Below are 27,413 nucleotides of genomic sequence, written 5' to 3' on the forward strand. Positions count from 1 at the left end.
GATCTCATGCTAAACCAGTGCATGTTTGGCTGCAAGGGAGGAGGGATTTCTATTCGAGAAAGGTGTATGATTTTCCTCCTCTGACGGAATCCAAGCTGAATATAATGCAAATAACGTTACGATATCAAATTCTCCATGATTTGTTTCTCTCTTTTCCACGTTGTGTTTAGATTGAGAGAAATGGAGAGAAGAAAAGAGAAAATAAATGAGTTTCTCTTGTTTGGATTGTTAAGCTGGAGGAGGAGGGAGGGAGAGAAGAGAAGGGAAAAGAAAAAAAAATGTGAGTTTTCTCTCTTCATAAGTGTGCAGAGATTTGGAGAGAAATCTTTTTAAAATATTTTATAATTTCAACTCTGTTCCTATACCTCTTTTAGGACATTTTAAAATTTCAAAACCATCCCAATTTCTCTCCTGGCAAATATGATTGAGAGAAATTGAGTTTCTCTTCTCTTCTCTTCACTTCTCTCAATACAAACATAGTGTAAGAGAAGAGAAGAGAAATTCAATTTATCTTAACCATATTTGGATTGAGAGAGAACTTAGGACAACTTTGAAATTTGAAATATCTTAAAAAAGATATAAGGGCAGAGTTGGAATTATACAATATTTTAAAAGGGTTTCTCTCCATTTTTGGAGAGAGAAAACTCATCTATTTTTTCTCCAATTTTTTTTCTTTTCTCTCCCCACTTAACAATCCAATCAAGAGAAATTCATTTATTCTCTTCTCTCATCTCTCTCCATTGCTCTCAATCTTAACACAGCGCAAGGGAAGAGAAACTCAATTTCTCTCCAACATGTTTGGATTGAGAGGAAAGAAGTTGGGACAATTTTGAAAATTTAAAATATAATAAAACAGATGTAGGGAAAGAATTTGGGATAATTTTAGAATTGTAAAATGAGTCGTGCTGTGGTGACAGTATTTATTGTGATTCTCACAAGTCTGATGTGGACATGCATATATAACTATAGATGGTTTTTAAGTGGCACTTGGTATCGACCATTGTTTGCATAAAGGTTAAAGATGAGGGTGTTTTCATCAGTTTATTAGTTTCGCAAGGAAGAGTTATGTCAAAACAGTTTGAAATCTTAGACGGTATCTACAATTTTCATTGAAACTTTCGGACTGCATTAAAATTGGCTAAAAAATAAACAAAATCGAAAGTCTCTTGCCTTCAAATATTTGCATTAGATTTTCCAACTACTGCACCTACCCAAGTAAATTTAACCACGGGAGGACTTTTGTATCATTTAGAAGCCCCCCCCCTATAAATGTGATGAATATTTCCAAAAAATTATTTCTCACTTAGTTATGGTTGGTAGCATTTCTGAAGTCCGAAGTCTTGAAAATAAAAATCAGACTTTAGAAGTAACAAAACAAACACAAATAAAACTTCTAAAATATGAATTTTAAAGGTGGACCATCCCCATTTAGACTTTAAAAGTATTACCAAACACACACTTAATCATTCTATTAAAGAATTGTTTTATAATTGTTGTTAATGGATATTCATGATCTGAAAGTATTGTATAATCGCCCACTAATCCAATTAAAGTTTGGCCCACTCCTAACATCACACAACAAAATCAGCTGAACTAACGGTTGGATTTGAGCATTGTTTACATGGGCTTAAAATCTAAGTTTATTCATAAATGGACCTGGTCAAGATGAGACAATGCTCAAATTCAATAGCTAAAAATCCCCAAACTGGATTGTGTAACTTGGTTTCGTGTCTCGTCTCATTCAGGCCCAATATCGAGTGACTCAACACACCCCGCACATGGGGGCCGAACTAGGCCGAAGCACATGGAGATATGAACTGGGTTATGTGGGGGAGAGAAAGACCCACTCTGGTATCATGATAAATTTAGGGGTCCAACTGAAAACCACTTGCCAATTAATGCAATGAGTGTTTGATGTGGGACTAAACTCAACATGCCACAAAATTCAATAATTGTTTGGACATATTCTAATTGTCCAAATTATATTGTGACCGATATGATTAATGAACACCCTAGTTATGTTAGAGGAAAATCCCTTGGATGCATACATGGAATTAAATTCAGATATATCTCTACGACATATCTTGAAACATTTTCATTTCCACAAGGCTTAACAAGATATTTGACTGAAAATTTCTTTTTTCGCATATATTTCATTGGAAATCACTGTTCATTTAACAAAATATTTTGGTAAACTGTTACTTTCATCCGTATTATCTTACATGGATTAGGTATTTATTTGTTATGCAAAGCTTTTCAGCTAATGGTTAACTATTAACATTATACATAGGGGTGGGGTGGGGTGGGGTGGGGTTAAGGGCACCCCATCAAAAAAATGATGGTTAACCCCACGTAAACTTTTAACCCCACCCCATCAAAAAAGAATTGTTAATAGTCCATTTTTTTGTAAATACCTAATAATGTTAATAGTTAACCATCAGCTGATGAGTTAACCCTATTAAAAGTGGTTTACAAAAAAATGGACTATTAACGATTCTTCAACTTGTTTTGATGGGGTTAGAAGTTTCGGAATGGACTGATTTTTGATGAGGATGATATATTCACCACAAAGATCATCATCATAAAAAAATCAGCTCATTCCGAAACTTTTAACTCATATAAGACAAAACAATTTGGCTATGGTGTGGGTGCCCTTGGTAATAATTGGGTTGCCTTTAACACTACCCTATGTATAGTCTAGTTGCTCACCTTTAGTAAGCTGTATTTTTTTGACCCAAAAGTTTTTGCATGATTAGTTGTAGTTTATGGAAAGAAAAATTGACATGGAGGTGTTTATTTATTTCTTCCTTATTGGTCTTGATATGGGTTATGGATTTTGTTGCATTATATTACAGGTTCCACTCGGAGTTGTTTTGGCAATCCCACCCTTCAACTACCCTTTCAACCTATCTGTCTCAAAAATTGCTCCTGCACTCATTGCTGGAAACTCAGTTGTTCTCAAGCCTCCAACTCAGGTGTTTTACATTAAACGTAGCTAGCTGTTCCACTGGGCCTTTAATATGTACAATATCATAGGATCCTCTATTGCAGCACACAAGTAATTTCTAGATCATCTTTCTTAAATGGACCAAGTTATTTTGTGTGACATGTTATATAATTGAATGGAGGAGGCTTCGATGGTGATAATTATGAGGGCGATGTTCTTCTCATGCGGTCGTTCCCATATTCCTTGTATGGTGCTGTAGCTGTGCTCCACATGGTGCATTGTTTTCACTTGGCTGGTTTTCCCAAAGGCCTAATCAATTGTGTTACCGGAAAAGGCTCTCAGATTGGTGATTTTCTCACAATGCATCCCGCGGTGAACTGTGTAAGGTAATCTGACACTCACTATTGGCTTTTGTCCATAAGCTTTTAGTTTCTTTACTTTTCCAAAAACTAACGATCTTCAACTCGTGAATTTTTCTTGCTTTTTTACAGCTTCATGGGTGGAGACACTGGAATTGCAATCTCAAAGAAGGTAGGCATGATCCCGCTTCAAATGGAGTTGGGAGGGAAAGATGCATGCAATGTGCTTGAAGATGCGGATTTGGATTTAGTCGCAGCCAACATCGTTAAAGGAGCTTTTTCCTACAGGTAAGCGAAAATCTTGGATCGTTATTTATTTAAAAAAAGAACATAGTGAACAAAAAATCGCACACAATATACAAGGATTTACGTGGTTCAGCAGTGTGCCTACGTCCACGGATCAAATCAAGAATCCAATCTCTATTTTCTTTCTAGTTTTTACATCCCTAGAGCTCTCTAGAAAAATAAAAAAGAAACAGAGAAAAGGTGTCTCTCCCCCAAAAATAGAAAACCCTTAAGAAAATATTACATAATTGCCCTTTACACAACAGTTACTAAATAATTTGAACTCTTCTCCAATTGATGAAAATGTTCTGCCTTACAAACTATCCACAGTGGTCAAAGATGCATGGCTATAAAAGTTGTTCTCGTTATGGATTCCATAGCTAATACTCTCGTCAAGAAAGTGAACGCCAAAATAGCAAAATTGACTGTTGGACCTCCTGAGGATGACTGCGATATCACCCCGGTCATATTGGAATCGTATGCGAATTTCATTGAAGGGTTGATCATGAATGCCAAGCAAAAAGGTGCGACATTCTGTCAGGAGTACAGGAGGGAAGGCAATCTTATCTGGCCCTTGTTGTTAGATAATGTTCGACTTGATATGAGGATAGCATGGGAGGAGCCATTTGGGCCTGTGTTGCCGGTCATCAGGATCAACTCTGTCGAAGAAGGAATTCACCATTGCAATGCTAACAATCTTGGCCTTCAGGTATGATACTTTTTTTTCTTAAAATTTCTACAAATGTCCTATATTTTTCATAAAACATCAATACACCTTGATTTTCCGGGGAAAAAAATATCTCCTACACCTTGGTATTGTCTTAAAATTTCTACAAATGTCATATATTTTTCATGAAACATTGATACACCTTGATTTTCCGGAAAAAAAAAAAAAAATCTCCTACACCTTGGTATTCTGTTGCAACTGATCCTGGCTTATCCGCCAAATTAACAAAGAAAAGGGCTGAAGAAGCGACTACATTTTTTTTTTTACTCTTGAGATTATTGTTCATCTTGATTACTTTCCTTCGTGATGATAAGACTCTGCTTGGCTACAACATGTAATTATCTGGAAAATATCTTTGCATAAATGAAACGACAATTGTTCTAGAAAAAGAAAATCTTTCTTTTAGTGAAATTATTTTCTCAAAATAAAAGTTGCTTGGCTGACTATTTTTCTAAGGAAAAAAAAAAGTGTCTTTATTTCAAATGAAGATTTATTTAGGCAGAAAGCTCTATTTATAATAATACCTTTTAGTTACTGTTAGAATGGTCCCACATCATTTGGGTACTATTGGAATGTGCAATGTATGAAACGGGGTCAACTCTCTCCTTGCAAGCCAGTTTTCATGGATGAGTTGGGCCCATAGGCTTTAACATGGTATCAAAGTGAGTGTACCTCAAGGATGGATTGGGTTAGTATCTCCAGCCCTGCGCGGAGGGGTAGAGCCGAAGCTCTAGACGTAATTTATTTTTTTGTGTGGAAAAATGATGATTATGTTTTATTCAAAATTATTATTATTTTTCAAAAAAAGTAGATGTTGCAAACCAAACAAAGTCTAGATGGAAAATTTCTTTGCAAATGACAATGGGGAAAGCTAATACATATAAGTAAAGCACAGGGTTGTGTCTTCACAAGAGATATCAACAAAGTGATATCGATTAGCGACGCAACGGAGACAGGAACAGTTCAAGTCAACTCTGCACAGGCTCGTGGGCCTGATCATTTTCCTTTCCAGGTATATTGACACTCTGATTTAATATTACTGTTTTAACATTTTCCTCAAACCACAAAAAATATGTGTTGTTGCCTGGTTTTAAGGATAGTGGAATTGGATCACAAGGAACCACTAACAGCTTTAACATGATGACCAAGATCAAGAGCACTGTTATCAACTTGCATACCCCTTCATATGCTATGGGTTGATATGCTCACTTCCCAATGTAACATCTTCTGCTGTAAGAAGTCTATCTATCTACCCATATCTACATTGTTTTCTTTTAAGAGCTGATATTAACACACCAACTTTTACTTATAACACACCAATCCATATGCAAACAACTGCTTAATTTCAAAAGTATTGCTGTGTTGCAAGTAAAAGTTGTGTGGCAAATAGACTCTCTCTCTCTCTCTGCCCTTTTTGGCTGCTGCTTCTTATTCTTCCTTTATACAGTTGTCTTTCTGACTTTGAAATATGGAAAATAAAGTTTTCAGAAAAATAAGATTTGCAAGCTTTTATTTTACAATTTGTCAAGAAATTGATTTTTCATATGCAATGAAATACTATTAAATCAATATTCCTATGAAGCTGGCCGTTCAGATTTAATTAAAAAAAGAACAAAAATTACTACAAGGGAACCTGAATAACAATCAAAAGGCTTCCTCTATTCCTTTGTATCACGTCTTTATGTTGCTCTAAAAATAATTCGTCTTAAAGTGACTGTAGGACATTCCATTTGACACTGAGCTGACGTGGAGGTGTGAACAGAACCATAGATGCTTTTTCGTTTTTTTTTTTTTTTATATAAGAAAAATGGTGTGTGGATGTTCTTATTTGGTGTGTCATATGTAGTGTTTTACTAATGGGAGGGTATTAATATTAGATAGCTGCTATTGGCTCCCCAACTTTTACTTATTCCACCCCAATTAAAAATAAAGAAAATAATTAAATGATTGCCAATAAGTAAAAGTTGAGGTGCCAATAGCAGCACTCTCTCATTTTATTTATTAGATATCTATTTTTTTGGATTTAAGATTTTATATGAGTCTAATCATAATTGTAAACAACTGATGAAATTGTTTGAACAAGTTTTATAATGCTTCGTAGTGCTTAAATAATAATTTGAGCCAAACCCTTGTAAAGTTTAAATGGCGTGTTCTAATCTTTAAATAGGATGTGAGAAATAATTTAAAAAATTGGGATGTAATAAATAAAAGTTGAGGTACCAATAGCAGCTCTCTAATATTATGAAAAAAAGGTTGGGATCTGTAGCCTCACTATTGGGAGCGGATCCTCTGTAGTAACGTTTTCATTTAAGTAGTATAGATTCATATATTGAAAAGAAAATCTAACACCTCAACCTTGCGAGGATCATAGTGTAGATTAGAATTTTTTATTTTTATTTTTTAAATGAGAAAAAAGGGTCAAAATTTTAAACCTGGCAAAGACTTTGAAAATGGAGTGCCCCTAAACTCTAATTTTTCAAGGAATGAGATTTTGTACATCAGTGACATGGTTCTCCCTCAAATCGTCAAATTTTACCATTGGGAAAACATACTATAGAGGATCTCCCATACTTAAAATGTTGGCACAATAGGAGACATGATATTGAAATTTTGTAAAAGTTGCGTTTTTTTTTTTTTTTGAGGGTGGGGGGAGAGAGTATGCACCATGCGAGAGGGGCAACCGATCTCCTCAAACAAACTCCAACTAATCTTCAAAATGATGATATTCACGCCTTGAAATATAAAGGGGAGAGAGAATTTTTGAAGGCCTTTCTCTATCATTGTTCACATTTTTTAAATATTTATTATATATATATATTGTAAATAGTGTTTTTGACTTTTTCTTTTCGTAGAACATGTTTTAAATACAATTTTTGTTCCTTACTTATTATATTTTTGTTTTTTCTCAAGTGAGTGAACAATAATTTAGAGAATTAATGATGAGTTAAAGATTTGGTTGGTTGGAGTTTAAAGTGGTTTGGAGCCTTGTTAGTAATTCGGAATACGGCAAAAATTCGGCACGTGAAAATTTTGAGTTGTATTCAATTTTGGATTGCAAAAATCTAGTCTAAAATTCGATAAATGTATAATATGCGGTATATACATTATACGTGTATTATCCGTTTCATTAAAAAAAAAAAAAAAATTTGGTTACATGATACTGATGTTAATAGTGATGATGATGATGATATTGGTGATAGTGAAGGTGATGATAAAGTGATGATGGTAATAATGAGGATGTTGAGTCAAATTCGACTCCCACTAACTATATTCCTATGGTGACCGCACTAGCTTGGACCAAGCAAGCACCAGCCATAGCCTGAGTGTTAGGCGTAGGGACTAGTCAGGATGCATGCAAGCTGGCTCGGATACCTTTCGTTATAAAAAAATATAAAAAATAAATAAATAACGAGGGTATTGAGTTATTGTTCAATTGGTTTACAAAAGAAGATCAAAGTCAACGGATAAATCAATCTGAAAAAATTAAGGTGATATCTTAAGTAAATGTACATGAGCATATCATTATTTTTTAAAGACGAAAAAGACATTTGTCACTTAAAAAAGGTGAATTCCTCCAAAATTTTGAAGCATGACCACTTTAAAGTAGAACTTATGTTACACGTTACAACTTACAAGTTTACACTTTATAACATGAAATGAGTTACAATAGCATATTTTTTTGTTCGAGTTTTATAAAAATTTGAGGAGTGAGAATATATTTTATTCTTTTTTAACTTAAAATAAGTGAATTATTCAAAATAATTCCATAATCCGAAGAATGATACTTCCACATAAAAAATGAAAAAAAAAAAAAATACTAAAATTTTCACGAATTAATGAGGAGATTGCTAACTAGGGTTTGGAGTATTGAAATTTGAAGAAATGTCAATTTAAATACTTGGGTTGGAGATACTCTTACTTTTTAAAGTTAGCTTTATTGGCCAATTAGTAACTTTACCCACAAAGTCTTTGACAATGATTTTTTTAAACCTAAAAAACATAAAGTAATTATGACAAGAAGTCGAAATTGGACATTTGGTAATTTTAAAATGAGAGGGCATTTTAGTAATTTTAAGCTAGTCTCCTTGATCGCGACAAAGGATAACATGCCATCGGTTTGAAAATCCGTGGGGTATCTTTCTAATTTACACAAACACCCATAGGGGTACCCAAAATTACCATTTTTTTTTATAACTTAATAGATATACAACCTAAACAAAGCCTAAGAGGGACTTTTGTTGGATTAAAATAATATATACAAGAGCATCTTCTTAAATTCCACCAGACATGCTTTACAATTTTTTATTTTTTATTTTTTATTTTTATTTTATTTTATGGACTATTCGTATTGCATAAACTTGAACATAGCATAGAAGGCACTTTTGTAATGAAAAGGAGAAAAAATAAAAAAAGGTGGGCATCTAACTTAGATTCATCATCACTTAGTCGGAGCATGGTTTCAAAACTTGTCTGAGACCGAGACATATTGCCCAGCTACGACACAGACAGACAAGTCAATGTATCAGACGAGATTTAAAATTCAAATGTTAAATTTTCTCACTGTTGAACGAGACGTCTCAACATATCAAAAAACTCGTTTGAGATGACTCAGTCTTTTCACGGATGAGATGAGAAGTCAAAATGAGTTTTAAAATCATGAGTTGGAGTATGAGTTTAAAACGACAAGGGAAACTTTTGAAAAAAAAAAAAGAAAAGAAGAAAATGAAAAACAAACGAGAAATTTTGAGAAATAAATAATATATATATATTAAAAAAAAATGCATTCATGATGTAAAGTATAATATATTTTACATTTAGTGTAAGTATAATATTTTTTTTGAGCAAAAAAAATATATTATTGAATATTACGTGCGATAACATGAAGCCACACACCCACCCATGGGTTGCCTAAGTGGTAAGGTGAGCACGTGAAATGTGGGTTAGGCGCACGTCACGGGTTTGATTCCCCCTCTTGAGTTTTCTCATGATTTAACTGGGGGACCATGGCGGTGGGTTGCTGTGGTAGTCCTCCCTAAAAAAAAAAACATAAAGCCACACATAATTAAACATTTTACGATGATAAAAAAAGGTTTGACCATCAATGTACCTTTGGAAAAAAGTAACACACTATTGAAAAAAAAAAATAGCATGAAATATTATCATCAAATCCTACATTAACCAATGAACCAAAGTACAAACAACCATAAGACACTATAAATTAATCATAGACCTACAAAAAATGGGTTAGTTTTGTTTTTAATTTATTTTATTCAAAACATAGAAAAAAAAAGTGTTTAAAACATAACAGTCATGTTCAAAACATTTAAACGCGTTTATTTGAAAAAAATTGACTTTGTTATTGTTTTAATTGTTAGTGGTACAAAACGTGTTTTAAATGAGACTTCAAAAAAAATTGAGTATTTTTGTCACTGTGCTTGGATTCCCTTGTCAACGTTTGTTCTATTGATCATTTATGATGCAATAATTATAACAAAACGTCCTAGAAATTTGGATAGAGCATCTTGCCTGTAATTCCCGCTAAAGACACCCATAAGGCACTTTAAATTATTGTTAGGGACATACAATGTGGTCACCAATCTTATAAGTTTTTTTTTTTTTTTTACTAATGGGGGTGTTTGGACCAGTTGGCCCAACTAAGGGGGCAAGGTTAGATAAGCACCATATCTCGCTCAAATCCCCCGAATACATACAATACCCCACAAGTCACACATACCAGATAAACTAGGATAAATCCTAATGGGTGGCCAGCATTGAAAGTTGTCAAATAGTAAATAGTAACTTGAAACCTTGCATACGTGTTTGGCATGCACAACACAACAAATCACAAATTGGATTCTCTTTGTCAATGTTACTAAAAAAAGAGAATTATTTGATGTGCATGGGTCGTAGGAAATCTCAATTCGATCTCATTCATGAATGAGATGTCAATTAGAAATTTGAAACCATGTTCTTGATTGGTCAACCAGTAACTTTACCTTAAAAGTTGATGACAATGAATTTTAGAAGAAAAGAAATATCAAGGATTTTGATAGAAGTTGAAGACCAGGGTATTTTGGCTACATGAAGACCACGAAGCTTTAAAAATTGAATCTATAGTTTACAAGGCTTTGGTGCCATGATTCCCATGTGATTTGTCAAGAAAAATAAAAATAGTGCAATCTTTTAATTTTGAAATGGAATTTTAACATTAGAGTGCAAGTTATTTTTTTAAAAGTGATGGAGTGCAACTAGTATTAGGTGATGTTCAACTAATTGGCTCCTTTCTTATTTTATCGATTATTCTTAGATCATACTGCATTAACTTGAATGGATCATGGGAAGCAAAATTCAAAATGAAAATGAGGGAAAAAAATGCATTTGGGCGTAACTTAGATTCCCTTAGCAAATTTTGTTATATTAACCATTTATGATGTAATAATCTTTACTATTATAATGAGAGAAGGGGAGAAGAAGTGGCTGAACACCAAAATTTGGGTGATCATAAATGCCCCTACGTTCATATCTAAATTTAATATAATCAAGGTCATTTTGGTAAAAGACAAAAAAAAAAAAATTGTAACTTAAATAATGAGCATTCAAAATTACAAAAATAACATTTTTACCATGTACTCTTCAAAATCCTTTATTTAATAGCTCAATTTACAAATAAGGTCACATGTGCCCCCTTGTAGTCATAATAAATCCAAAGGTTAAAATTCTTTGACCAAGAAAATGCCATAGGGCATTTTACCTTTAATTCTTGATACCTCCAAGAAATCTTAAATTATCATCAAAAGCACCCTAAGGGATCACCAATCTTTGATGTTTAAATCATTTAAGCTATCTTGACTCGACAAATGGTGAATTGAAATTTGCTCGTGTTCTAAGCATTTAAGATGCAAGCATGTGCAAATTGGGATCTCTTTGTTGAAGTTACTAAAAATGTAGTATTACAAAGTATAGACATCGAGAATCAGAACCACGAATTTGAGGGTGCTTAATATTTTTTAACATAAGAATAAGAATCAAAATCAATAATAAGAATCATAAGTGTAGTACGTAGTAGCTTTTATATCCATATCAAAACCGACTCATTAAAATCCCTAAAATAAACCTTACCCACAAATAAATTTAGGGTATTTAAAAACACCCTCCTATTAAATAGGTGATATTAGATTTACCCCTTTGTAAAATGCAAGATTAGGTTCACCCCCCTTGACCTTAAGTCAAGGTTATTTTTTCTTGATCATTTAACCCTTAAATTTTGATTTTCTACAAGTTTCAATGAAGTAATTTAAGTATTTGAAGAGTATTTTGAAAAAAAAAATCAGGATTTCATTGATAAATCATAACAAAAATGCAACATTGACTTGTCGTCAAGGGGGGTAAATCTAATATTATATTTTGTACGGGGATAAATCTAATATCACCAATTTAAAAGGGGGGGGGTATTATCCATAAATTTATCCCAGTTTTACATAAAATGCATCAATAGTTTAATATTTCTCCTCACAACCCGTGTGTGTGTGGTGGGGGGGGGGGGGGGGGGGGGACCTCATCCTTATTAAGAGTCCTTGGACTCACCTTGTGGCCTCAAAAAACATGATCCCATGCTTCAGGGTTGTAGAGGACAAAATTTTATGAACGTTAATAAAAAAAAATAAAAAAAAAAATATTTTTCACCGTTGAATTTTAATTTTAAGTTTTGGAGTTACATAGACGTTTCACAGTCGTCCATTTTGAAAACTTTGAATGAAGTTCAAAACAAATTTTCTTTTTGATTTTTGTTGTCGTGGATCTTAGTTTTTCATTGAAAGGTAGAGGGATGTGGTGTTGGATTGTTGATGGGGTAATTCATTTGAGCAAAAGGACCCTTAGTAAGACTTAATCTTGCTGACTTAGTTAGGAAAATAGTTTTAAAGGAATAGCAAATAAAAATAAATCTAAGGGTACATCAGTAATTTCACTTGGATTGAGACGAAACATGTGGGTCGGGTCTCATCTTCTATTCTCCTCCCACCAAATCGGGCCAGGTGCCCTCACGCGGAACCCAAAGCCAAAGCGGATTCCAAAGGCAACGCTTAGCTAAAATCCATAAATCGGGCGGAATCCGCTCGGATCTCTGGAATCTGGATTCTCTTTAAAAGCGTTTCAAGGGCACGAATTTCTCCTCACAATTTCGCAACAAAGAAAGCGAGCGAAAGCGAGAGAGAAAGAAAAAAAAGGGGAAAAAAACCTAATTTTCTTGGGAAAAAAACAGGTACACAAGTTTCTCAGAAAACTAATCCAGACATGGTTTACGTTTGTCCCTGATATTTTTATCCCTATCTTGCAAATCCCTAATTTCTGTATCCTTAATTGTAGTTGGTTCTGTTGTTGTTCCTTTTGATGGTTTCTAGGGTTTCTGTCAGGGTTTCAGATGGAGTGAGTTTCAGTGGAAATCGAAACTCTGAAGATCTGAAACGAGAAAAAATGGCGGAGAAAGGAATCGAAGACCAACTTGTGGAAGCTGGGAACAAACTTCTCAACCCTCCCTCTTCTGTCGAAGAGCTTCTCAATCTTCTCGACGTAAGCTCTCGTTTCTAGGGTTTTTCTTATTTGTAGTCGAGTTGAGTTGGAGATTTAGATTTTATATTACACTATGATTTTAGTATTATTGTCTTTCAATTTATTGACTGAGATTATGTTTAGAGATTGGAGAAGTTAACGCGGATCTTTGTTAGAAGGTTTTTGGTGTGACCTCGAGACATTTAATGGTATTTTTTTATATTAGGGTTTAAGTTCTAGGTCTTTAGGCTTTGTTTGGGTTGAGAGAAATGAAGAGAAAATAAACTCATTAAAACAAAAGAAAGAGAGAAGAAATCCAGTTTATTTCCATAAACATTAGAAAAACTTAGGGTCTGTTTGGATGCAATAAAAATTATTTTACATATCCTAAAATGGATTTTCTTTGATCTTGTTGTGGAAACCCTAAGCTAGATTAACTTCCATATTGTTTGTCTGCCATTTATCCTGTCATAGAGTAATATACATGTTTTTCAATATGTATTACAAAATGCAATTTTAATACAGAATCTTAAATACAAATAAAAAATAATAAATATCTCATTTTGATAAATTTTTAATATCATATTTCGTTGTCATAATAAATATTTTTCATAATTTTAAAAATAATAACTATTCTTAAGGGTCAGGAGCTCACATCGTGGCATCCAAAAACATGATCCGATGCCACTAGGATGTTGGGGAAGAAATTTTGAGAACTTTGAAAAAAAAATCAACAAAAAGTTACTTTTTCACCATTGAATTTTATTTTCAAATTTCAGAGTTCGGTTGCCGTCCATTTTTCAACACCTTTGGTGATGCTCAAACATTTTTTTTTCTCTTCTCTTTCAAATCTCTGTTTTGCAATGAAATCTAGAAGCTTATAGTATTGGATTTCCAATGTGATAAGCGCCCAACAACCTGTAGTAAGATTTGAAATCTTACTATCTTGGTAAGAATATTTTTTTTCTAGAGTTAGATGTGAATTAAGTTGTGGGAAAGAGGAATCCCAGCCTTTTGGTGGGATTCCCGTTTCCAGGTTTTCTTGGCTACACTCTTCACGTGTGGGACCCGCTAAACTAGTTAAATAGTCATTATGTGTGGCACAAACACTGAAGTTTGGATAGGCTATCTTACACGGTGATTTGGATAGTGTAACTAGGGAAACAAACAGGGCTTTAAGTTTGGAGAGAAAAAAAAGGGATAGAGTTGTAATTTTTAGTGCTCTTTATTAGTCATGAACATTTCGTTTCTCTCCATTTCTCTCATTTGGAAGGAAAAAAAGAGAGGAAAAACTGGTCTGTTTTTGCCTCCAGTTCTCTCCATTAAGAATTGGAGTGTTGTCGACCTGTATTTCCATTCTCTTTGATAATTTTGTGGGAGATACTTGATGGGTTTTCGTTCGAAAACTCAGAACAAGACACCGAATGATAGATAATTTTTACCATCCTTTGCGACATCACCTAGTTTTTTAATTGTTTCAGCAATCAATGATAGGTAGCATCTTATAACTGTTTATGGGTCGATGAACTTGGTAATCGTGGGTTGAACCTGCAGTCCAACTGGTTGATCTTTTGCAGCACCACACTGGTTTTAATTATCATTCGGCTAATATAGCACAAAGAAAAAAGAGGGATAGAGGATCACTGTTTGGTTACAATTTTTTTTTTTGAATGCACATGAAATGAACAATGGTTTTTTTTATAGCAGAAGTGTTATTCTTGGATCTGGATTAGAAGATTATATCTATTCTTGGTATTCCATTCGAAGAAAAAAACCGGATCATTAGAACCGGTTGTTGATTTTATCTACTGATAGTTTGACTATCATTTCTAAATCATACTAGCAATCTTGTTGAGATGTCTAACATCCAATTAGGGTTGGACATTTTTCATTTTGATTTGGAAAATCACAGCCTGGTAGCCATTTGGTTGGGCCATTTTTGTGCACATTTTATTGCGCTGATCTGTTTATTATTATTATATGCACACACACACATGGTTACTATTATGCTATTTTTCACTTTAGTTAAAATCGTGTTCTAGCTGCTGTTCTGCTCCTTCTGCAAGTTTTACCTTATTTATGCTTTCTGACTCAAGAAAATTCATCATCACTTGAGCTCTTAATCTGTTGTTTGTTCTCAAATAATAAGTTGGTAAGGTTTGCAAGTATTGATACACCCACTAATTACCGGCCATTTACCCTCTTTCCTAACATTTCTTTTTAGTCTTATCTTGATCATGCTTTATACATCTTCTTTTGGAGTTCTTGGCATACTTTTGGGGCTTAATTTTTTTTCTTTTCATTTATTTGTTTCAATTCTTCATGGTTGCTTCCATAGATGATTCATCTATAATCTTTCTTCCTCTGTTTTCCTGTGTGTGTATTTTTCAGCAAGTAGAGAGTTTTTTATTGAAGGTGGAACAATCACCATCTAAGTCGATGCAAAATGCTCTGTCCCCCTCAAGGAAGTCACTAATTGCTAATGAACTTTTGAGGCACTCAGATATGGATGTCAAAGTTTCTGTGGCTTCGTGCATCAGTGAAATCACAAGAATAACAGCACCAGATGCTCCTTACGATGATGATCAAATGAAGGTACTTATAAGATCTTCTGTTTTAATGGCTTCCTATTGTAGTGGCAGTTTCTATATTCCATCGATGATTCATTTTCTGCATATGCTCAGTAATTATGTATTTCTGTTTTATTGCTATGCAGGAAGTTTTTCAGCTGATCGTTGTGGCATTTGAGAAGTTATCTGATATGTCCAATCGGTCTTTTCAGAAGAGGGTTTCAATTCTTGAAACTGTGGCCAAGGTCCGATCATGTGTTGTGATGCTGGATCTAGAGTGTGATACATTGATCCTCGAGATGTTTGAGTATTTTATGAAAGCAATCAGGTAATAAATTGCATAATGTAATTTCTAGTGCTCCTCCCACTTCTCATCAATCTTGAGGAAAGGCAATCCTGTTTACATTATCATGATCATTTCATAATTATTTCCTGTTTTACCTGGCAAAATTTATTCTTGGAGCAATAGGTATACTAGCATTATGGAGTGGACAATCCCGTCCTATTAATATTATTGTGGATTTTATCATAATTGACATCTAGAAGAACTTCTGTGTACTCGACAATTGCATCTCTCTCTCTCTCTCTCTCGTGCTTATTGCGTTACATACGTGACATACTTTATACAGTTGGTATGCCCTTTCGGTAATAATATTTAGGAGGTATGTAACGCTTGTTTTTTGCTGATAACCCTTATGGTGTCGTCATCAACCATGGTTTATACCAACAACGTAGGGCTGGCAAAGATCATGAATCTCCGTCTACCTATGCAGGTCCCTCCATAGTTCTTGGTTTGCCATGCTACTCCTAGCCTCGTCAAGTAACATTGCATCTGCAAATAGCATGCACTTGTGACCTTCCTTCGAATGTGACTAAGTATTCATTCATAACCAGTGAAAAATATACGAACTTCAGGATGACACCTGGTGTGAGCAACTAAATGATGAGCAATTGATTTATTTGATGGGAGAACCCTAGGCGAATGCCGGCAATTTATTTACTTCAATTATATGATGGGATAGTAATTTTCCTTTAAAAGAAGCTTTTTGGCATTTTATGTGGGTAAACATGGTTTTAGCTCACATGGCATAGTTTGACATTTGTTACTCTTGGGTAAACTATACCTTCTCTTTCATGAACACATAATTATTGCATTTTGTTCGCTCTTTTAGATTAAGTGTTTTTTTTTGCAGTTTATTATTGATGGATAGATTCTATGTGCGATATGTAACTATAAAAGAGTTGTAGGGTGTCGCATCCTATTCATTTACTTTTGGATAATCTATTTATCTATTGTTTGCATGCTAGATGCACAATTATAATCGCTTAACTGGCTTATTTTGTCTTGTATGCTTATAATGAGAGAACAATGTTACTTAACTTTCAGGGACTTCCATCCGGACAATGTCTTTTCCTCCATGGAGACAATTATGACCCTGGTGCTTGAGGAAAGTGAAGACATTAATCCGGAACTTCTCTCCCCCCTCTTATCTAGGGTGAAAAAGGACAATGAGGTATACGCATTTTTTTTTGATAGATAAAAGAAATCATGTAACATATTCTTTGCCAGTGTCCTGAAACTCGATCAGATCAGCTGGTTTGACCTGGATCTGAGACTAGCCAGTTTTTCCATTTTTCTCCAAAAACAAATGAAATAAGGTTTTATCTCTCATACAGTGAGGGAGATGGCATTTCATCACATCTTTGTATTAACAAATGCCCATCTTATTATAGGTTAACACAGAATTTTTAACTTGTTTTGAGACCTCTGAAGGGTGATCATGTTTCATCATGACTTTTTGTTAACATATACCCACCTTTATTATCTGTAAGCAAACATTATTTAACTTGTTTTCCCTTTTATATATGTATGTGTGCTTGCACATGCATGTGCTCATGTGTCTGTATGCGTTACAAATAATAATAATAAAAAACTTTAGTTTTAGTTTTCTATTTGCCCATGTTTGTTGGTTAAACCAGTCCAGTCATACCTGGGACATGTCTGTTTCCAGGGTTGGTTGGATTAACCTTTTTATTTTACATGATCTCCTTGCGCTTCATCTATGTTATTTCTACTGTAGTGTCTTTACTGATTGTTATCTGATCATTGTTTCAGGATGTTTTACCGATTGCAAGAAAGTTAGGGGAGAAAGTTCTTGGAAACTGCGCAGCTAAGATCAAACCATGCCTGATGCAAATGGTGAGATCTATGGGCATGTCTCTAAATGATTACAGTAAAATTGTTGCCTCTATATGCCAGGAAGCATCTGATACCATGGAGCGCGAGCGTAAGGATGCCAATGCATCTGGAGAACATCTGGTGTGCCTCATTCTCTATATATATTTCTGTCAAAATTTGTTCAATATTGATTATTTTTTATTCTACATTTATTCCAATGAGGATACTATTTTCATTCTGTATATCGAACCTATCTATGTACCCAATTGATTATTGATGTTGCAACTGCCTGGTCCAATCTACATTTATTTTTTGATTGATGATAAGCAGAAATTCATTAATAGGGGGCAAGGTCTGGCGACTTGACTGGCCAAGCAAAAACAGATACAAACCGACTAATCTCTGGCAACTGCCTGGTTCAATCTACATGGTTTGAAGTTAACTAAATGTTGGCATGGAACTAGTGGAGAAAGTGACGTAGTTTAACTATTTTTATAGAATGGTTTGCCCTTTGAATGTGTTATGTGGCTTTAAGTAAATCCTCCCTGTTAACTCTTTAAGCATTTATCTACATAGAACTCTGGAAGCATGTCATACTAGGTTTTCCTCGGCGAAGAAAATATTGAGCAGGCAGGATGGGGCTTGGTTTTTCAAACTCTTTCTTTAAACTCATCCAATCACTCACTGTCTAAGAAAGATTTATTTTTGGATTTACAGTGTTTGGATTGAGAGAAATGGAGAGAAGAGAAGAGAAAATAAATGAGTTTCTCTCCATTTCTCTTGTTTGGATTGTTAAGTGGGGAGAGAAAAAAAGGTGAGTTTTCTCTCTCCAAAAGTGGAGAGATATGGAGAAAAACCCTTTTAAAATGTTTTATAATTTCAATTTCAACTCTGCCCCTAGATCTCTTTTAAGATATTTTAAAATTCCAAAGTTGTCCCAAGTTCTCTCCTATCAATCCAAACATGGTGGAGAGAAATTGAGTTTCTCTTTTCTCTTCTCTTCTCTTAACGAGTGTCTTTTCTCTCAATCCAAACATTACCTTCGAGTTTGTATTGAGTGTTAGTTTTCCCCTGTTTTGTTTGAGTTTCTTTACAAACGATCTTCTGTTGTAAGTTTTTCCTATTGCATATTTTATTCTTGGTTTACTTAATGCACATTGCAGATTGCTTAATGGATATAAAACAATCTGTTTAGCATGACCTGAAATGAAGTATTCGTTTGCTTTTCCACTTAAATAAGATTCCTGTGATTCATCTTGTTAAATGGCCTCATCACAGACCAAGATGAATATAGACAACTTAAGCCATAAAGTAGCCCATTTAATCTTAGGACTGACTTACTCCAAGTCAAGTCTTCTCTTAACATTTTATTTATTGCTGAAAAGTTTAACTAATAATTTAGTAAGAATTAGAACTATTTTTGGCTGAGTGGTGCAATGAGCAGAAATTACACATCCTCGACCTACTTGATTGCTTTGTATTTCTTCTTAGATTATAATGAACTCTAATTATAAACGATATTACTTATAAATCACAATTTTTTTGTTCACAAGTAATGAGAATGTTATAATTCATAATGTTGTTATAACCGTTATTTTGTCAACGCATGTCTTTTGACCTCCTCTTACAACCTCCATCGATGTTATTTTCTGAATTGTTTTGCCTTTCTTACAGTCTTCAACTTGCACCAAAGAACTCATTGATGTTGGGGTTTTCATTGGTCTCTGTTGTACATGCCCAATTGATATCTAATGATTTCATTTTTTTTATATTTCTGATCGGACAAATCCTAATTACCTCAGATTTATCCATGTATAATTGTGTTTTATAGTCTTACCACTCATCCATGTCAGCATGATCATATCTGTTAATGCTTATTCTTGAACATGTGTGTTTTTTTTTTTTTTTTTTTCCGACTTTTATTTTTGTCTGAACAATATTCTGTTCCAAAAACGTCTGGTCTTTGTTTTCTCTTAGTTTGATTGTTTCGTGTTAGTCACATGATACTCTAGAAGTGCACTTGTTATTTTATTTTATTTTGATAAGTACAAGTGCACTACCTTCGCTATATCCTATGTTCATTACATGGGTTATATCCTCATCAATCTCGTCATTTTTATGGATAATTGAAGCTATATCTTGAAAATTTTCTACTGTGCCATTTCTTGCCCATCAATCTTATGCATCACAACACGCATGAGTGCCCTTGTGAAGTTACCATTTTTTATATGTGCCCTTGCTGAAGTTACATTGCGTGTCTTTTCTTGGTTATACCTATCTTTAAGGTTTTAGATTTCAAGGCATCCCTTGTTTCTCATTTAACCAAAATCACATCTGTACAGGAAGTGGCCTCCTTGTTTATGAACATATAATCCATTCGTCTGTAGTGTAAAAAGGTGTTGGCCTTATGGGCCAACCCTTAACAAAAGACTCTCAGCACTGTTATCACTCTTTAAATGTCAACAAAAAGCTCCATTCTTGATATTTGAAGGGTCACATGGTAGATTCATCGGATCTAGAGCCAATCCTAACCTGTAGTGTACCTCAAAAATCTCAATCATCAAACTTATCAAAATTATAAAAATATTATTGAACTGAAGAACCTTTGGGCATGGATTACATATATTTTAAGCAATTTATCTTTTCAATGAATTTTCTAAATGGCATGGTGCTGGGTATACCTTTTGCAAGAGGTATGAGCCAGAAGTCAGTTTAGACATTTAAAAAAAGTGTGTTATCGCCATCACCATCACTTGGTGCAAAACCTATAAATGGAAACGCCTGTTTCTCATCTCTAGCTGCACTCACACATCAAAATTCAACTAAAAGAGCTGTTCTCTATCTTTACAAGGGTTTATTTAGTGAATCCTCTACCCCAGACCCAATCTAGATGATAAGATTGCTCAAATAGATCTTGATCATTGAATTCCTCAAAATTACAAAAAATTATTGAAATGGACCCCCTGGTCTGGCCATTTATCTCTGCCTTGAATATTATAAGTGGCATGGTTTTTTATTCGATATTCGCTTGTGCTATGTGTCTCATTGATGAGAACATAATCATGATTTTACTGATTTATTGACTTGGACGTGCTTCAGGAAGATGAGGGCAAATTGCTGGAAAAAACTGGCTCTGATGAGCCACCTCAGGCATGTAAACTTATTGAAATATACTTGTTTCTAGTAGTATTTATCTAATTCCTGAATCAGGTCAAAGTCTGAAAAGTGCTGTCCAAAAACCTATTATCCATTGAACAGGTTGTTGAAGAGCTAAAGCCAGAAGCGGCATGTCCTGGTGAAGTTGATCCCATTGAGAAAAAAACACCAAATTTTGTGAGCAATGGTAGTGTTCCAACTGAGAATGATGACTCTTTGATCGGTTTGGATTCTCCGAAAAGGAAGTCAGAGATTTCTCAAGGTACTACTCAGTCCACCAAAGCCGAACCTGATAGTTTGGACATCTCCAAGGTGGTAAAGTCAGAAGCTAAGCCAGATCAATCTAGCAAGGAAAAACGGGGCCGGAAACCTGACTCTTTGATGCATTCAGCAGAAGCCTCTGGTCAATCTCGGATTGACAGTGATAAAGAAAACGAGGACTTACTGGACCAGAGAAAGAGTGGCAGCAAGGAAGCTGATAATTCACTTTCTGAAGATCCACCTCTCGTTGAGGCAACTGTGCCTTCGGTACAAGGAAAAGAAACTCCGACGCAGGTTCCTTCGCCAACTGCATCACCCAATGAAGGTGTAAAGACTGCTTCACCAAGCCAGAGCCTCCGTAATGGAACTCGCATCAAGAGGGATCAACGAGGATCAAAGAAGAAAGCGAACATAGGTCAATCCACTGATTCTGGATTGCCTTCAGAACATAAGGTAGATTTAGCGAGAGATAGGATTGAGGATGAAGCCCCACCATCTTCAGATATCGCTAAAAAAGAATCTGATGAAAACAGTGACAGAGAAGCAAAATCACGTAGACGTTCAAGCAAAAAAGCATTTTCTGTGAAGGCTAAGGATATAATTCCACATCCTGCAGATGCAGTCTCAAAGAAAGAGTCTGTTGCCACTAGTGATTCAGATGAAAAACCACTGAAGCGGTCAGGTAGAAAGATAGATACGAGAAATAATGACGAGGATGAATCATCAGTAAAAAGGCGGGGAGGTAAACCACAGAGGGGAAGAGGAAAAACTATTTCTGAAAAGGATGTAACTGGAGAACCGAGTAACAAGGTAATTATCTGCTGTGGTTAATCCATTACTATGATAGGTCATACTATTTTTCCCAGCCATTGAGTTTGATATATTCTTATTGTTATGATTGCACAGAAAATTGTTTCCTCGCCGAAGTTGACTGCAAAATCGGTTAATAAAGATCAAAGTCATCCCGAGGGAACCCCTAAGGCAAAATCAAAGAGGAAGCGCACTCCAGTGAAGGAAGAGGTGTGAATTCTTAGTTACTCAGTAATATCAATGTCTTTTTCAGTAGGCAGAACTACTTACGAGTAGAGTTGTGTTATGGTTTTAGGTAATATTGTACACTTGCTCACCTTAAAAGTATCATCTTGCTTATATATATATATATATATATATTATGGGGAGCATTCGGCAGACAATCTTAGGGGAACAACGTTGAGAGACAAAATTTGTCCTATATGGCTTAAAAGTTTCGGATTGAGCTGATTTTTTCTGAGGATGATCTCTATGGTGAGCAGATCTTCCTCACAGAAAATCAGCCCAATCTGAAACTTCTAACTCCATCAAAAGTGGTTTACATAGTTGAAGAATTGGGGACCATCGATTTTTATCATTAATTTGTAAATCACTTTTGATGGGGTTAGAATTTTCAGATTGGGCTGATTTCCTCACCATAGAGATCACCCTCACAAAAAATCAGCCCAATACAAGGACAAATTTATCTCCCAACGTTGATTGTCTGCCGAACGCTACCCTATATAATCTTGTTATTTTTCACTCAAAGGTATCTGTAGGTTCTTATTCTGATTTTATTTATTGAAATAAGCAATATGGATTACTCATCTCTGGTTGATTGCTAACTTCTGTGCCCCATTCTGGTGAAGTGATAGGGGAACTAGGAATTTTTTTCTAAAGTTTTTGGATTTTACCTTTTTTTTTTATTTATAAACATTCTGATGGTCGAAAACTAAATGATGTCATATGGATCCGGTTCCCAAGTTCTAAACCTTAGACTCCTTTTTGACCTTCTTTTTCTCAGTTCCCTTTTTTTCCCCTAGTTTGAATTAGGAAATTAAAATTTAAGTACCCTGATTAAAAAAAAAACTAGTTTTTTAGTTCTAGTCATCCCTTAGCTAAATTTCTTTGTTTCACATCACCTTAATGATCATGTATTTTCAACTGTTCTCTTTGAATGCAGGTCGCTTATATCCTTGCATTGATTGTTCCCTTTTTTTAAAAAAAAAAAAAAATCCTAAAGATGTGTGTTTGACTAGTTAAATAGGGATGGATTAACCACTGTTTAGTTTGATTGTCAAAAGTTCTAGGCGCATTATATCTGCCTGGTTGCCCTGGAGCCTTTGGCTTGGTGAATGTCAATTGTAATATTGCATCTAATTTTGTTTTAGAATACTATTTTAAAATATAGGATAGTATGTAGTGTAGAGGTAATCTTTCTACATAGAAAAATGATAGAAAATTATTGAGAAAAAAGGAAGAAATTTCTAAGAGCTAATTTGCTTGGTATTGGGAATGGAGTCCCTAATGGATACATTAAAATGATTAAGGATTTGTATGGGGGCTTAAGGCTATTGTGATGTCAACATTAGGGATCAGTTTTAAGTTTATATTTGTTTGCTCGATGTAAGATGAACTGCCCATTCGAGAGCACGTACCTTGGTGTATGGTATTTGTGGATTATGAGACTAGATTCAAGTAAAAACTAGAGTTACGTAGATAGTCCAAGGGCTTCAGAATAAGTAGGACCAAGCTCGGGCATGTGGAGTGTAAATTTAGTATCGACACGGAGGAGGAATTTCCAGTAAATATTAATGGTCTTGAAATACACCACTCTCTTTCAATATCTCGGACCTATTATATCTTGCAGTGATTCTTGGCAAGTATCACGAACATAGGATCGACAATAGATAGAGGTGTACCAACCAAAGGATTTAGAGATCACACCTAACAGAGCAGCAATCACAATACAGTAATGAAATCAATTAACTAATTCTTTAGCCAATCAGAAAAAAATACCTTTCTCTGAAATTGATGTAACACGGGTAGTTGCAGATCCTTGACAGCTGCTTCAAAGTTCTAATCCCGTTAAAATTGGACACAAATTACAAATCCTGCAATGATCTTTCTTAAAAATAAATTACAAATCCTTCCAGGCGTTCTAGATATGTCTTTTTAACTTTATTACGCATACTTCTCAAATAATTTTTATTTTTATTTTTTTACTACAATGCATTTAATAAAAGTGGAATTTCTCTCTTATAAAATAAGGACTTCGCCAAACTTACAATGATCTTCCTAAGCACTAATATTGAAATTGCATGATCTAATCTTGAAATTGCATGATCTTGGTGTCATTGGAACGAGAGAACTTTTTACTGGTACTGATATTAAAGCATTAGGGGATCTTCGTACACATGAAAATATGTCATAAGTGGTTTTAAGGTCATTCTCTTTTCACGGTAATCAAAATGCTACCTTGGTCTCCTTTGGAAGATTTCAGAATTACAGTTTTTGATTGATTGTTCTTTCAATGTCAGACACCTGAAACACAACATTCTGTTGAAGATTCTGGTGAGAACCTTGTTGGTTCCAGGATAAAAGTTTGGTGGCCAGACGATCAGACGTAAGCAGAGACTTTACTCTAAATGACCTTGTATATTATGGAATTCTTATAGTTGGAAGGCGTGAGCTCTTGATATGTACGGTGTTATGCAGGTTTTACGAAGGTGTTATTGATTCTTTCGATCCTGTTAAAAAGAAGCATAAGGTGAATGAACTCTCATGGACTCTAGATACCTGACATTTTGTTCTTTCAGTGGTTTTATTCAAACATGTTTATAACAGTTCAATACTTTTGATGTTTCCCCTCTTTTTATGCAGGTTTCATACGTTGATGGTGATACAGAGACACTGGCTCTTAAAAATGAGCGATGGGAGTTTGTTGAAGGAGACACTGTACCAGATGAGGTGGGTAAACATGCATGATCCTGTATTCTATTATCAATTCTGTGGCTGATTTACCCCTTTGATGCTGCTATATTTGCGTACAGGAGCAATCAAATGATATTCCTAGTCCTGATGCTTCTGCTGAAATGTAAGTATTGCTGCTTGCTACTACCAAAAGTTGCATTCACAAGTGATCTTTCTTTATTGTAGTGTTATGCTTGGACCAAAGTATCAAACATTGTATTAGGTGGCATCATATGTGGGGCTTGTCTATCAATGAGGCAGCACCATTTCTTGGCACTTGGTGCTTTGGGGGCATTGACGTACTAATTTGATACCCACTTGTTGGTCTAATCTAAACTTTGAAGATACGAGGATAGCTTATAGAAGTATGTTATGAGCATATGTTGCCGGTATTCCATCCTTGGTTTTGGTGCAATAGCTGAACCACCATACTCCCTTGACTATGGATATATTCTTGGCTTTGTTTTTCTTCAAATTTTATTTGTTCTTATTTGTCAAATGTCCGTCTCCAGGCCTCAAAAGAAGAAAGCGAAAACAACTTCAGAATTGAAGGCCAAGCGACTGAAGACTGATGCTTCACTTAAAAGGTGAGTTTTAGGTATTCAATCATTAACAAAATGTGTTCGTTTATTGATGCTTAATGCTAAAAGCTGGGTTTGGGATCCAGGGGAAAAGGAGCTTCTACCAGCAAACCCAAAGTTGAGGCCACAAAATCTGATGGTAAATTCAAGGACAACAGCCCTAAAACTGCCAGTAAACACAAGGGTGACACTCCTAAAACAAGTAGTAAATTAAAAGATGACACCCAAAAGATGGGCACCAAGTCCAAGGATGTAACACCGAAGACCAGCACCAAGTTGAAGGATGGTACACCGAAGACCAGCACCAAATCCAAGGATGATACACCGAAGACCAGCACCAAGTCCAAGGATGTTACACCCAAGGCTGACACCAGGTCCAAGGATGTTCCAAAGACCAGCACCAAGTCCAAGGATGGAAAGAGTAGCACCAAGTCCAAGAGTAAAACCCCTAAAAGTAGCAACAAGTCTAGTTCTAATGGCCCTTCTGCGAAAGGGAAACTTGGCACATCAAAGCTCCAAGAGAGTGAGGAATCAGGTGAAGCCAAAATGTTGGATTCAGCAAAGGTTCAAGAAAGTGAGACTAAGAGAGGGAAGAAACGACAGAGAAGATTTGGCTGATGGTGTATTGCGGACTCTTGATCTGATTGGTACTACTAGCAGAGAAGCCACTTGTTTTGTACCATCTTCCTCAAGTAAATATAGTTACATCTGGTCTTTTCCTACTTCAATCTGAGAAGCATGTATCCATCTGTTGCAGTTTTGTGCTGCAGTGCTGCATTTGCAAAAGGCCCGTGTATTTGGTACTTGTCTGGTTTGACAGTTTCGAAACCCGTGACTAGGGATGTCCAATTGACATTTTGGGGTTTGAATCGTAGTGGGTTCATGTTATGGTCTCTGACAATACTTATCTTTCAGGTGGGTATCTTCTTTAGAGTGCCTGCAATTGTAGATGGTAAGCTTAACTTTGTTCAAATTCTTCTTATAGATAGTGTGATAGGTTTCAGCAATCTGAGATGGTATTTTTCCATAATTAATAGTTTATTGATTATTGATCTTTCTTGGAATCTTTGCTGGTGTATCCTGTTGCAGTCCATGACATTCAATTTGTGCAAAGAGATGCTATTGTGACACCAACTTTTGCTAATGCCACCTCATTCATACGTAAAATCAACAGAGAATTAGTACACAATATGGTGTCGTTAGCCAAGTTGGTGTGGCAATAGCATCTCCCTTTGTGCAAATCATTTCATCTTTCATTTTTTGTTTTATTTTATTTCTATTGGATGGACAGGAAGTCAGCCATAAGTAAATATCATGTCGAGGATCATTGATCATGTCCTGATCTGTTTCTTTAGCACATCAATATGTTTTTGAGGATTATGGAATTAGTTGAAGGTTTGGAGTACACACGAGAAAGGTAGACAAAATTGTGTTGGATGCACAAGTATTTTAGCAGTCAAGTCTCTAATGAGACACATTGGTTTGATTTGGGTTTATTTTTCCCGACCAACCTGTGCGTCGGTTGACAATAAAACCTGTGTATGGCTGGTGGACAATAAGTAGAGGTTTGATATCCCTGGACTGTCCATGGCTATATGAAAGCAATAATACCAACAACTTTGAAATATGGTGGGTTCTGGGGGATGTAGCAAATAATTTCTTGTCTGCAGGAGGAGTTAACAGTAACATATCATCAGAAAGGTCCTTTTTGTGGGGAAAAGATATATGGAAACAAAATCTATGAAGAGTTGAGGGATCAATTTGATTTGATCCTTGTCTTTGGTCTGGGTGGATTTCAAAATGAACTAGAATGGAGAAAAGAAGGCGGCCTGGATGGATTTCAAAATGAACAAGAATGAAAAAAAATAAAAAATGGTCTGGTTGGATTTCAAATTGATCCTTGCCTATGGTCTGATTGGATTTCAAAATGAACAAGAATGCGAAAAAAAAAAAAAAAAAAAAAAAAAAAAAAAATACTGGAGTTTTATATCCGCCTAAGACATCAAAAGAGATTTGGGAGAATCTTGTGAATCCATTTC

At 35.0% G+C, this 27,413-nt stretch overlaps 2 protein-coding genes across 3 annotated transcripts; both read left to right on the forward strand.

Moving 5' to 3' along the window:
• Nucleotides 1-2,829: 2,829 nt before the first annotated feature.
• Nucleotides 2,830-6,560, forward strand: LOC147397349 (NADP-dependent glyceraldehyde-3-phosphate dehydrogenase-like). Its single transcript, XM_086450796.1, has 4 exons — nt 2,830-3,333; nt 3,439-3,594; nt 3,922-4,300; nt 5,214-6,560. Exons 1-4 carry the CDS (start codon nt 3,170-3,172, stop codon nt 5,337-5,339), a joined length of 825 nt encoding a protein of 274 aa, XP_086306922.1. The 5' UTR covers nt 2,830-3,169; the 3' UTR covers nt 5,340-6,560.
• A 5,860-nt stretch (nt 6,561-12,420) lies between these two features.
• On the forward strand, nt 12,421-26,430 carry LOC147397350 (transcriptional regulator). Of its 2 annotated transcripts, none has more exons than XM_086452931.1 (15): nt 12,421-12,578; nt 12,718-12,886; nt 15,257-15,460; nt 15,582-15,763; nt 16,823-16,949; nt 17,552-17,755; nt 20,714-20,764; nt 20,873-21,841; nt 21,938-22,051; nt 24,361-24,446; nt 24,539-24,590; nt 24,704-24,790; nt 24,874-24,917; nt 25,306-25,380; nt 25,461-26,430. In XM_086452931.1, the coding sequence occupies exons 2-15, from the start codon at nt 12,791-12,793 to the stop codon at nt 25,990-25,992; spliced, it is 2,823 nt and encodes a 940-aa protein (XP_086309057.1). In that variant the 5' UTR covers nt 12,421-12,578; nt 12,718-12,790; the 3' UTR covers nt 25,993-26,430. The 2 variants fall into 2 exon arrangements, with proteins under 2 accessions (XP_086309057.1, XP_086309059.1); XM_086452933.1 differs by having other exon boundaries at nt 12,434-12,578; nt 12,730-12,886.
• The last annotated feature ends 983 nt before the right edge of the window (nt 26,431-27,413 follow it).

Source organism: Akebia trifoliata, chromosome 8 (genome assembly GCF_017979445.1).
Source record: "Akebia trifoliata isolate Shusen 1 chromosome 8, ASM1797944v1, whole genome shotgun sequence".
NCBI classification, from domain to species: domain Eukaryota; kingdom Viridiplantae; phylum Streptophyta; class Magnoliopsida; order Ranunculales; family Lardizabalaceae; genus Akebia; species Akebia trifoliata.

Coding starts and splice junctions, on each gene's coding strand:
- LOC147397349 (XM_086450796.1), top strand. CDS start 3,170: ATGCGGTCGTTCCCATATTCCTTGTATGGTGCTGTAGCTGTGCTCCAC. Junction 3,334..3,438: donor CCCGCGGTGAACTGTGTAAG/GTAATCTGACAC, acceptor GCTTTTTTACAG/CTTCATGGGTGGAGACACTG. Junction 3,595..3,921: donor AAAGGAGCTTTTTCCTACAG/GTAAGCGAAAAT, acceptor AACTATCCACAG/TGGTCAAAGATGCATGGCTA.
- LOC147397350 (XM_086452931.1), top strand. CDS start 12,791: ATGGCGGAGAAAGGAATCGAAGACCAACTTGTGGAAGCTGGGAACAAA. Junction 15,461..15,581: donor ACGATGATGATCAAATGAAG/GTACTTATAAGA, acceptor ATTGCTATGCAG/GAAGTTTTTCAGCTGATCGT. Junction 24,791..24,873: donor GAGACACTGTACCAGATGAG/GTGGGTAAACAT, acceptor ATTTGCGTACAG/GAGCAATCAAATGATATTCC.